We start from the raw sequence: 13,315 nt of genomic DNA on the forward strand, positions 1-13,315 counted from the left end.
TTTTGTCTTGATCGCAGCGCAACCATTCATTTTTTAAAAAAAGAAATGCCGTAAAAAAGAATGATTTTTACAATTTTATTCCGTTAAAAAATTTTTTTGCAATATGTCATCTTTGCGGGGTTAGGGGAGGCAAATGAAGGGGAAGCCATCCTCTTGAGTTTTCGGCATGGAACTCTCTTAGTCACGATCTCCAGCCCAGGAAAGGTCAAGATGCTAACTACACGCGAGGCTTATTCCTTTGTCTCCGTTGCATGCACTCCTAAGGGAGTATTCACAGCAAGTACTTCTACCCATCTTTTTCAGACTATATTTTGAAGTCTTCGTGCGTGCCCTACTTGTAGTCCTCAGGTAATTGACATAGTGATTTTATACATAAGCTACATGAATCAAGGATGTTCATAAATAAAATTTGTAATGAAAAAAATGAAGGGCTAAATTATTAAACGAAATCGATCATTCTTGAATATTTCTCCTCCAAATAAAATACAATTTATGATGACAAAAAATGTTCTTTTTTATGAAAAGAAGGCTTGTATAAGACTGTCCTTTTTGTCATTTTACGCATGACTATCGCCAGTAACTTTTATAGAAGAAACGCCACGAACGTCGGATAGCTCTAATTAGTTCCTTTTTGAAAGAGGGCCATAGCCACGAAAGGGGGCCATAGCCACGAAAGGGGGCCATAGCCATAGAGCTATCATTTCACAGTATCCGGAAAAACCCGAAAAAATGCTTCGTTTTATCAGAAGTTACGTTGTTTTATCATTCACAGGTATGAGTGCCAAAATCACATGACTTTCGCACGTTGTAATATCAAAAGGATGGTCGGATACTTATGTGGAGAACAGAGTCAAACCGATCTTAGGACTGATTGCTCTTAGAACATTGCTCTTGTGTTGAGGATAATTGATTAAGATGCAGGCAATTTTCGGGTACCAGTAGTTTTGATTAAGTTAGTGAATTTTTCATAACATATGAATGTACTGGCTTTTAATTCTGGCGTAAACTACCAGTATAAGTAGTGTCTGTTCGTAGCGAACACCGGTGACGTCTTTTCCCTCCCTCCCAAGCGCCTCGCGCCTTACTTACTCGAGGATTGCACGAAGAAGAGCACTTTGATGGGCATGAGCTCCTTGTGTCGGAAGTCGTCGGACACGCGCCGCATGAAGCGCACCAGGGCGTCCAGCGCCCCGCTGCCCTCCGCTGCACCCATTGCCACCTTCATCTGCGGGGAGAGAAGAAAGAAGGGGAAATAATGAATGGAGGGTCAATTATGGAGGGAGAATGGCGTGACGCCATACACAAAGGGATAGCAAAGATGTATCGACATAAGTTATTGACTAATCTCAAATACACATCAACATATATTTCTCAATTTCTGCCATCGGAGAAATTGGAAGAGTTAAGAAATAGTTTCAGGCTCGACTTGGCGGAATTCTTTCATCGTGAAAGGATAGAGAAGAACGGCACTGCAAAATCCAAATTAGTAGCGATATTTTTCAAACATCACCAGGTGTATAATAAAATGTAACTGTTGTTATTCTCTGTTACTTAAATCGGTAGAGTTATCGATATATTTCGTTCGATATAATGCAACATTGTTAAAGGCAAGAAGGAAGAATTTAGTGACTACAGGTGTAATGACACATTATTAGAGTATTTTAAAGGCTTGACCAATTTCATTGGAATTGATTTAAAAAGTTGCAAATTTTCTAGTAATTATTGTAATTACAAATTATAAAAAACTTGTAACGAAAGCTGCTTTTCCTAATGCATGCACTGGCTGGATGTGGCTCTTTTTTTTCAACAGACACCGCGCAGTAAACAGAGACCGTGCTCCTCACGGGGGCGAGTCTAGAGCATATTCTCACGGTTGGGGTGAGGCAGGCGATCAATGACTTACATGAGGGAATAGTCATACTGACTTCTGTCTGATGGAATTTCATCCCTTATATGTTTTAAAGATAAATTGATATGGTGATGGATAGCAATAATTTGGAGGCTAGCCGCGTAATTCTTCGACGATCAAAATGGACACATAACGGCCAAGAATAATTGATTAATTTATGGTTTAAATAGGTTTTATTTGTACTTATTAATTTAGATTAAATATTTTTTTGTGATATTTGAACTTTGACGCTAAACATTTCATAGTTGAATTTTGAATCACAAATTTGAAATTTATTTTCAAAATGTGGCAATGATATTTTCTTTTTTGTAATTATCGCGTTCTAATTTTTAAATTAAAGGAAAAGGTAATTAAATTTAGATATCGGTAATAGAAAACGGTCTTAACAAAATGATCGAACTATATTGCGTACATGGGTAATGGATTGGGTGGGGAATAATAAGCTTGACGCGAAAAAACGATGTTTGTGACGCACATTACTACCTAAATCTTCGTCATATGTATTCTGGTGAAATATCCACGAGTGTAAGCGTTCTAAAATAACCTCAAAGCATCCTAAAAGGTTTTGCTTTAAAATGTTCAAATTGATTGTAACGTAACAAATACATTTGAACATGAACATATCCAATGACTAAATCTGATTGAACAAAGTACATTTGAACTAGAATTAAAATTTTGGGCCCTTTTCCCTGCTCACGCTCCCAAGTAATAGATCAACAGCTCTGATGTGTTTAGCCGAGAGCAAAAAATGCTGTGCATTTTTGTGCAGTTCGCAGCAGTATGCTCACGATTCCTAAAAATAAAATTCACCCAGACAAAATCTTTCGCTCAAACTCAATGTTTACTTTCTAGTCATGTTTTCTTAGGCTTCGCGCCGACTCAGCGTATTCTCACTCTTTCACCGGCGTATCTGTCCACATACAGGTATAACGGTTTGGCAATGGAGTAGGAGAGTAAAAGAAAACGCTATTGTAGCAGTTTTGGATTTCCTTAGAAGGATATGCCTTTACATCGACCAAATATATTCTTCATTAATTCATTGTCCCAGTTTATTGCAGTCAAGGACTTCATCGCTGAAATAAAATGTTCGCCCTATTTAAGTGTCAGAAGGTGTGAACATTTTTATTACTTGAATGTTAAAATTAAAATAAAATGCATATTCAATTTTTTTAACATCGAAACATATTTTTTTTTAATTTTACTAAATTTGAACAATATGTCCCAGCACTCTTTCCGATTTCTGGAAAGTAGGGGATCAGGATGGTGCGGTGGCTAACATACAGGCTTCTCACCGAGAGGGCCCCTGGTTCGAACCCCGAAGGCGGCAGATATTTTCCAGTGGTATCCCGCTCCCTACCTGAGGTACTTTGTGAAAAGCACTTAGAGTGAGCACGACGTCCGTCGGATGGGACGTTAAACAGCGGAGCCTTTGGTGCTTCTCGACTGGAGTAGGCTAATGCCGGCGCTGGGTTTCTTTCCACCCTTCCTTTCCCATCCATAAATGACCTTAGCTGTCGGTCGCCTCCCATAACAAAATAAACTGGAAAGGAGGTGGCTGCAGAATGGGATACTGGTTAATAGTGGTCAAAGAAATATTTGTACCGTCTCACCATTTGCCAGCAGGATTTCGAAACGTCATAGAAATTTGGGATAGTTTTCGGAAGTTCTTTTGGAGGTTTAAAAGTTCATATTTACTTTCCGCTAGTCCCATAATCCCTATATACGACTACTTGAAGATTTCAAACATAAAACTGAAAATTACGGTGTTTAATTTATGATCGACCGACGCTCAAGGAAAGGCGTAATGAATTTCAATCACAAAACTTCTGCATTATAATTTTTAACTACACTCGACGATATGAACGGCATCGTGTTTTTGCCATTTTTTTAATATGCATACTGCATCAATACCTGTAATTTCTCCTACATAAAAATTTTCAACATTTTTTCAATTTTTCCGTAGCTTACAAATGCTTTTATAACCCAGATAACAGGACTGGGTAGTGGGCAATTAGAACTGTTACTTCCTTTGCACGGCACTCACGAAGATAAAGACGTAAAGTGACTCCATCGCAAAGTGTGTAACATTCCCTCTAGCTTTCTTCGCCGGTTTAATTAACCCGGGGACAATCTTTGCTACCTAGAATATACAGGACATTTTTTCTTAGGACATCGATCACAAAACATTAATGAAACTTTGGAAATATATTGTTGTATCTCTAATTTAAGATTATTAATCCATTCACAATGTAACAATCACTCGAAGTGTATCAATTAGCATTTCTTATAGCAACTAAATTGCTTGCAAAATTCAAAAACTTTAAAATTTCGGATTCCTCTCATCAATAATTATTATAATATTTATATATAATTTACAATAATATAATATATAACAATTTACATTTATTACAATTACATTTATTTTAAAAAATACATTATATTTATAATATAATACATGTGTCTAAAATTTATGTGTTTTTTAAAAATATATAATCATATTAACTAGCTCTCTCATGTAATTAAAACCCCCATATTTAAGAGCACAGTAAATAAAAAAGATGGCTCAAATTTTACAATCATGCAGCCCAGAGCGTCGAAAATCGCAATGTTAGAATTTAAATCACGAAGTGTTTTGCAAATGAATGGATTAATGGGTTCTTCAAATTCGTAACCTTGATGATAGGAGAGAATTGCGGAGAATTACGCATAAAGAAATATGTGCGAAAATTTTTGTCTCCGAAACACGCGAACGGACCAGTTCAAAGAGACGGAAAATATTTGCATTGGCTGATGCGAAGAATTAGGTTCAGAGTGTCCGGTCGATGGCACAGCTTCCTCAGGACCCAATCGACTTTTCTCTTCCCACTTCCGCTCACCTTTCAAACCTTTTCATCCTGTTTTTTTTCAGTGTATCCGGACTACCCGTATCTGACAAAAGTACTGGGATAAATGGAAACCATGGGGTCAAATAAGGGACTTGGCGTCACCGGATTTCCCCCGATTACATCATCTGAATGCTTCATTGGAAGCTTTTCCTGATTTGAATAACTGACTTCTATTTAGGTTCACCGCGCGCTAGAAAACTCCATTGAGGCGTGATGTTTTCCTTTAATTGGAGGATCTTGTCATGATAAGTGTGACATAATTTTCATGCCAGCGTACTGTTGACTTTTTCGGGTTTACTCAGGAAAATTCATAATAGAAGGCGCAAGTACGTATTGAGTACAATCTATGTGAATAGAAAATTCAAATAAAATGCGTGTAATGGATTGTTCATGACGTTCAAAAACCATAATAAGCCCAACTTAATAAAGTAGTTCGTTGCGTGTAATCTCATTGTTTCCACATTACAGATAAACTCAGTTGTAATGAGATTGTAGAGGTATGTGAACTTCGTTATTAACTACAGATTCTAGTTATATCTATTACAGATAACAAAATTTTACATGTACCGTCAATCTCTACTTTTATACATCTCTCCTATGCACTTACGCTTACAAACACAAAGGTACATATGGCAGTGATAGAAACAATAAAGATTAACAAAAGTCATTAAATTTTTCCGATATCACTGTGAATTACGATTAAAAATTTCTTTAAAGCGGAATAGAAAATTTCTTTAGCCAGAAATACGGAAAGAGACATGAAAGGGCATGGGTCGTACAGGGGTGATACAATGATTGATGTCATCCCAGGCACGACATACCAACCTCTGAACGTTCATTTACCCTTAAAGCTGGCTTGTTATATGGGCAAGACTTTCTAATTAGGTGACCGTTTTTATCTCTCATAATATTCGTACCATCAGACCAATTATTCTCTCCGAGGTTTAGCTGAAGCCATTAATAAATGCATTAGACAGAAATTTAGCTCGGAAAGTACTCCACGGTTACACCATTAATAGAGTTTTCACCGTTTTCTTAACTTCGATATTGTCATTTCTCTCAAATCCACGCAGTGAAAATGGAATCGTTGCTTTCGCTATGGCTCAGACTACGATTTTGAAGGGTTCTCTCTTTCCTGACAGTTGCTACGATATCTCCACAATCGAATGTCAGACCTTTGATGGGAAAATATTGCGAGAAAAAGCCCAAAACAACTACCAAAGTCAATCCGGGAAACGTTAGTTAGGTAACTGAAGCTTTCTCTATTTTTTCCTCGCTTTTCTTTCCTGGATCGAGTCACTGCATACGTTTAGAATGCACAGCAAGTCTGCGAGGAGAGTTCGACCGTGTACGACTGAGCAAGTAAGCTCGGTAAGAAAAAAGATCAGGTTTATTCGAATCATGAGAGACGATAAAAAGAGCAGTCTGACCTTCGGGAGCAAACTCCTCACCTTTCAATTCTTCCATATTTAACATCGAGTAATACGAATGCAAACATTTGCTCGTAGGGAAGAAGAGTTAATATGAACTATGGGAAAATGAGTAAGGGAATTTGAAAGAAAAAGATCGATCATTGTATGACAACTTGGCAAAAGACACCCCGACAGCACATAAATCAGTTTGCAAACTCAGTCGATTGTGAATACTGCAGACAACCTTGAAACCCCACACCTTAGTGTCTGGGGCTGGTTTTGGTTTTGTTCATTTTCGCCAGCATTCAGTTGTCCTGATTGCATCCTCGATTTGCAGACACGTAGTAAATTCGAACATTTATCTGTTATCACGAGTCGGGGAAAGGGAGCATATTTTTCTTACATTATTCCGTTCTGCCATGCCTTGTGTGGAAGGATTGTGATGGTAATTCCAGTTATATAGGATATTTTTATGCATTTTGGTCTTATTCGGGTGAACGCTTGCATAAACGCTCTGCATAATGACTTTTTTCCCATCCTGAATATTAATTAGCCGAGACGTGTAACCTCCATTTACGGGACCGACGACTCGGCTTTCCATGCGATTGACGTACTCGTCGGTTAAGTTAAAAGTCTCTGGATGCAATCCTGCCTCGAGTACTCGTGTTGTTGTGGATGAATATGTTAGTTCTGGGCCTATAGTAAGATACGATATCATCTCATAACTTTGAATTCAATTACTAACACTACTGTTGTGAGTGCCACTGTTTCTCACCGTGATGTTAAAGATCTTTTGAATATTTAGAAACGATATGGTTGGGTTAGTTGCATTAAAAAAATCAATTTATAATTGATCTTTCATCCCGCAAATCATTTGATTGTATTATTCTCTGACTTTGTCAATTCTATGATATCCTCTTAGGTCATTCTTTTTACGTTTTCCTCAGCAGTCCTTTCCGTTAATTCTCTCCCAGACCACTGCCTATATCAGACCACCGTGTATCTAGATCCATCCCATATTTATTTTTCTAAATTTTCGTTTGATATTTTTCTTATCCCTTTCTATTTAACCACAACCTCCATCCATTTGAAAACCAATTAAAGTTCGAATCAATAATATAAGATTTTCTATTTATAAATTTTTCTTTGTGGTTTCTGGGGATGGATGACAACGAGCGTCGACACGTAGCGGAAACCTCGCACATCGTTAAAGTTAAACACACAGAAAATGGCAGCGCAAATGTGCTAACATGGCCCATTAACCTCGGGACAGAACTTTGCGAGTCTCCCAAATTTTGCGGTCACTCAACCGTTTAGGGAGAGACAATTTAGGCAATTTTTTCCACACTTCACTTCGGGATGAGTCGATAGAAAGTATAGGATGTATCCTCAATCTCACACACTCGAGATGGACCTGGGAAATTTAAATCTCATGGCTCACTCCCCCCCTCTCCTTAGTCACTGATATTTCGGCAACTCGTCGTTGGGCGAATGGCGGGGCGTCGATCTGCTGCAGCGGAACGGCAGACGTCTATTGTTCAATAGTGTCCAGTCATCGCCCTCCGTAAAAAAATAAATAAATGGCGTCATCCTCAAGGTCCCCGAGGCGAGAATAACGGCCATTTTGTGATAGACGGGCGGCGCCGGACGCACTTCCTGGGTTCTCTCCGCTCCTGTCACGTCTTCAATGGCGAAGACCGACCGCCCGCAGCCTCCCTGGCGTGCTGAGTCAATAATGATTAGGCCGTCCTCCTCCGCGAGTGAAGTGGGAGGATACCTTTACCGATTAATTGCCCTCGAGTGAGTGGGGTCAAGGGGGAGAGGGGGTTCGGAAAAATTCGCAACAGCGTGCCGCGAAAGGAAAAACGTATCCAGCAGACCCGGAAGGTGGGACGGATTGCGAGACGAGCGTCCTCGGCGAAACTTCACGGCGGATATTCGAATTCTATCATTTACAGAATACCTCGCCAGCAACATGAAGGACGTGTGGCGGGGGTTGTGGTGTAGGGCACCAGCCATATATTCAAAACTTTTATTTCATGGATTCATTTGAATATATTTGCTCGTTTACAAACACAATCGTGTACGTAAATGGAGAAATGTTCGAGGTTAGTGGTTCACAGCTAGGTTTTAGTGTTTTCGTGCTTATCTTTTTTTCCGTGTGATTACGTACAGCACGTTAAAGGGAATAAAGTGTCCCTGAACCAATAAGCGCTGCAGTCTATTTCCCTTATCTTATCGGAATGGTGCAATAAACCGATACTGTGAGGAGCCTTCATGATTCATGCGATGTCATATGTTAAATCGTTTCTTCCTCTCCTTTGGAATGGCCTTCGTGCTTGGAAGATCTCTCTTCGTTCTCGGAAGGACTCCCATCCTAGTTCCTCCATTAACCGAGTTACGCTTATCATAAGGATTGGTTTAGTTTTGATACACGTGAGAAATTCTCAGGGCCTTGGATGCTACCAGTTAATAGAGGCGGTTTGTGGACGAGGATTTTTCTCGCTTTATTAACATATTGCCGAACTACGTAAGAAAAACGAATGCAAATCTGATTCCATCTTTCTTCAAAAGAACTTTTTCTCTGAATTATCATTTCCTTTTCTTTCGATGTTTGAAGTCAATCACGGTCGCAATATCAACCATATCTTCCTTCTAAAACTGACCTTTTTTGATTCCACCTTTCTTTAATCTTTTGCTTTCCGACAGACGAGATTCCTAGAAATGTAATACTAATTATTCATTTTATTTTCTACCTAATTTCCTTTCATAAAACATGTACCACTAATAACTAATTGTAATGAGTATTTCTGAATGACTCCTGATACAAAGCTGCCAGGAGCGTTTAAAACCCTGATTCCAGTATATTTGTTCGTAAAAATATATCCTCATATACCTTAGACTAAGTTCATGGTAGTTGAAAATTTTTCAAAAAACGTTTGAGTTTTAGGGCAATTGGTTGACCCAATTCACTCACCTGGTCATTTACAACCATCCGACAATTACTGCAATGACCTCTTTGATCTAAGATTTTTATGATTTGTTCTCATTTAGTAGATTGCAGCCGTCTTCCTAATATTAATCATCGCTAGTTCTTCAATTTTATAATTTATTTACTCCAGCCTGCCATTTGCCCCTAATCATGGTTTTCCCCCACCCTCTATTACCCGTCTCAATTTATTATTCAACTCTTTGTACTTCCTTTTACCTAACTATGTATTTACATTATTCCAATTCCTTCTATCATCTATCTTTCTAATCATCTCATCCACGATCCATGGTTACCTTGTCATTTTCCTATTAAGAGTTTATATAGTTTCTTTTGCGGCTTTCGATATCCCTTTTTTGATACATTCCCATTTTTCCTTGATAATACGATCAAGGTTCTCTCCTTCACACATAATTTTCTCTACAGCCTGATGATACTCCTTCCTCAACAGCCCAGTTAATGTTTTTTGCCATATTTCCCTATTCATGGTTTTCCCTCACCCCCTGATAGATTTTCTGTTTTACGTTCTTCTTCAGGATTTTCCCCTCTATTTTGCTTCTAACTGATCCATTGTGCCCCTTGGTGCGTCCAATCCATCTAGTTCTTCTTTGCCATTGAGTTCTCAATTTGGTTCTTTCCTCTTATGTACTTCTATATATATTTCCTCGTTCCACACTTTGTCTGTCCATTTAATCTTCGTAGTTCTCCTCTAGTACTACGTTTCAAAGATCTCTATTCATTGCTGGTCCATTCAACAATTGTTCCATGTCTCTAATCCGAGTCCCATACTCCATACTAACGTTTCGACAACCCACTTCTTTGTTTGCAACCATAGATTCTTTGAACACTGTAGTTGCCTCTTCCTCATGAACACCTTCTCAGCTTGAGCTATTTTTCCCTTGACGTTAGTCAAACTTCTGCCATCCCAAGTTATGCTGCTGCTCAGGAAGATGAAGGATTCCAATTGGTCTAACTTTACTCCTTGAATTGTGATAATTGTCTTTAGCCTCTCTCTTCCACACAAAATGATCTTAGTTTGCTTCTTGTTAATGCTGATGTTATAGTCCAAAAGTATGTTATCCATAGTGTTCCGAGTTGCTTGGAAGCCCTCTCACATTTTTGCAACTACTCTGATGCACTTATTTTATTGCTGGTGAGAGCCTTGTCTAATTCCTTTGTTTATTTTGGCTGCTGTTTTCCATCCATCACCATTTTAGCATTCTACGACTTTCTGTAAACTCTGAGTCACCTAACTTTCGGTATCCCTATCCTGTATTTTCCCACCTTGATTGAGGTTCGCCTCCAAGTAATCCTCACCGGTAGATTCGTTTCGGGGGATTATTTTCCCTCCGGAATATTTTAGCGGGAGGAATGTTATCGCGTTATATTTAAACGCAAGGTTGCATCTTTTATGGAGATTAATGTCGTGGTTTCCCATTGCCTTCCACTTCCTAACATTTAGCCATGTATTTCTTTCATTCTATCGAACAGTTGTTTCGATGAAGAAATCTTTTATCATAAATAGAGAGTATAATATATTTTCTTTAAATATTTTACTCGGATATTAAATAAACGACACAAAGAAAATAATTTATATGTAGAAGTAATTACCAAAGTACTGTAAGATTTAGGTCAGCCCCTTTCAAAATACTCTCGGTTTATAATTTAGAGAAATTTATTTTTATGAGTGTCCTTGAGATCTCTCCGGATAAATAAAGGAACTTCACTCCCAGTCGCCTGTTTTGGATTCCATTTGTATTTACTCAATGACTGCTAAAGATGACCTTAACACGCATCCGACTACGAGTAATTTTCCCTTGGCTCATCCACTCTTTCCCAATCTATTTCCACGTTCACTTCTACGACATCAATGATATCCCTATCTATATAAACGACAAACTGAAGCAAGTAAATAACAGTATATCCCGTAAATCTACGGACTAGGGAGCAGACCGGTCGTGAGGGCGCGTGGCAAGGAGGTTGGGACGTCTACAGGAGGGGAGAGGAGGGATTGGAACGAGTCCGAACTAGAGAGAGAGAGACGTTTTTCCATGTTTTTGCTATGGATGCGAATTGTACTTGGCAAAAGCGAATCCGTGGGCAATGATTTCGACAGTTGAACTCTCCTCTTTTATCACTATTACCTATCAATATTGCGATGCAGTTCGCGTCTTTGATTATTACTTCGATACCAAGATGGCAGCAAAATCAAACCCCCGAATCCCTAAATAAATTGACATCATTTTAAATTAATCTTCTTTTTCCAGATGTTCCTATCCCACAATTTCCAGTAAAAACAAAACTATTTCCGTGTTACCAATGCATTGTCCTTGAGATCTCTCTCTTACGGACACAAAACCCTACCTTTGCTAACTCAATAGTCTTACAACTACCAGTGTTCAAATTCCATTTCCACTCAGTATGCACTGTCCGTATAAATGGCTGTGGTTCATTTTGATTCCCTATTTTCGTTTAACAAAGAACTAATTTATTAAGTGAAATTAACACTTTTGTTTAATTAAGTCTCTCTCGAGCATGTATGCATATTATACGGCTCGCAACATCAAAAATCAAGTTTTTCATATATATATATATATATATATATATATATATATTATATATATATATATATATGTATATATATATACACACACACACACGAGTATATACTTCGACGGGCGTCGAAATATAAAATATTCGTGAATATCCTTTCTTTGGGTGTTTAGTTAATTTGTGAATCAAAGTTTAATCATATATTTGCTCCATCGCTGAAGAGCATACGCATTCAAATATAAAGCCGAATAAATTATTTGAGAGGAGAAAACCAATAGTGAAAGTCATGATTGAATAAATTTGAAATGAATGTCAAGATGAGGAAATTTAGAAGCCAAAGGAACATTATGGCATGCGTGTATGAAGCAACGAGAATATGACGGAGCTAAAAGAAGTATCCCAGGATGAGGAAAACATGAGTGAGAGAGAGTGAATTTCCTGCTGTAACATAAAATTAGATTTATTTGACCATTAAACCCCGACAGGGAACGGCGTGAATAATATGTTGACATACTACTCCCTAGGAACTACAAGGTCAAAGATATGCTAACTCGTCAATTGAGGATTTGTCCAATTAAAAAAATAATAATTTTCTTAATAACCACATTAGATGACTTCAGGGATTGTCTGAGGTGGGATAAACCAAGTTGGATATTAAGCCTGTGACCTTGACTGCTGTAACCCGATGCAGCAGCCGCAGCCCGGCGTTTTCACGAGCACTTTGATGAGCACAAGTTAAACAACAATGCCTGCAATAGTTTTCTTACTCGCCACAACCCTTTAAGTACTATCAGTATTAAATCGTCTTGGGTGAAAATAAGACATTGAGTGAAAAGATGGACTATGTCTCCAGTTCAGCTCTTTATTAACGTTGATGATAAAGCTTAATCGGGGCGAATGCATTCGCGAACCGTCGCAGCCAAGGTCACGAGTTAAATGCCCGCCTTCCTTGCGTCCTATCTCTTCCCATCTTCAAGGTCGCATCATATGATCATGAGTTTACGTTAAACCCTCCGCTGTATTATAAACAATAGATATAGCAGATGATGATATCAACGTCTAAATCACGCAACTGAAATCGACGAGATCTTGAGGAAACCGGGTTGTGTGAAATTTGTCATTCTGTTGCGGAAAAGAACGCGAAGTCATATAATCCATATCTAACCTGTTTATCTCTCAGCGTGTACATAAAATATATTCATTGCTGCATTTATATCGCACAGCAAATCACCACCACAGTGGTGCTACGAGCAATGGGGGAAGAAATTTATCGTGAACACTCGGAAGAAAATAAGACAGGATCATTGGTCATCATCTAAAAATGTGGACGGGAAGATATTCAACCATGAGGCCTCATCTTAGAAGGAGTACCTAATAGTATTATTCAGGAAATATTAATTCACGCCCTCAAGGCCATGCTCTACAGAAATTTTACACGGGTTCTACACATGCCTGTACGTCACACCTTTTTGGTAGCTCGCAGGGTATTGATGTAGATGTACGTATGCCATTTTTCACTTGTTGTCCTTCCACTCTCGATTCAACTCTCAAGAAATCGCACGTAACG

The 13,315-nt window shown here is 38.5% G+C and overlaps 1 protein-coding gene across 1 annotated transcript in view; it reads right to left on the reverse strand.

Annotated features, from left to right (window-relative positions):
* Positions 1-13,315, reverse strand: part of LOC139688025 (major facilitator superfamily domain-containing protein 6-like) — a 131,253-nt gene that overhangs the window by 69,895 nt on the left and 48,043 nt on the right. Inside the window, exon 2 of the mRNA XM_071585428.1 lies at positions 1,090-1,225. Within this exon, the coding sequence (XP_071441529.1) occupies positions 1,090-1,225 (136 nt within the window). The remainder of the gene's footprint in view (positions 1-1,089; positions 1,226-13,315) is intronic.

Source organism: Hetaerina americana, unplaced genomic scaffold (assembly GCF_022747635.1).
Source record: "Hetaerina americana unplaced genomic scaffold, ioHetAmer1.1.p SCAF_2, whole genome shotgun sequence".
In the NCBI taxonomy this organism is placed as follows: Eukaryota; Metazoa; Arthropoda; class Insecta; order Odonata; family Calopterygidae; genus Hetaerina; species Hetaerina americana.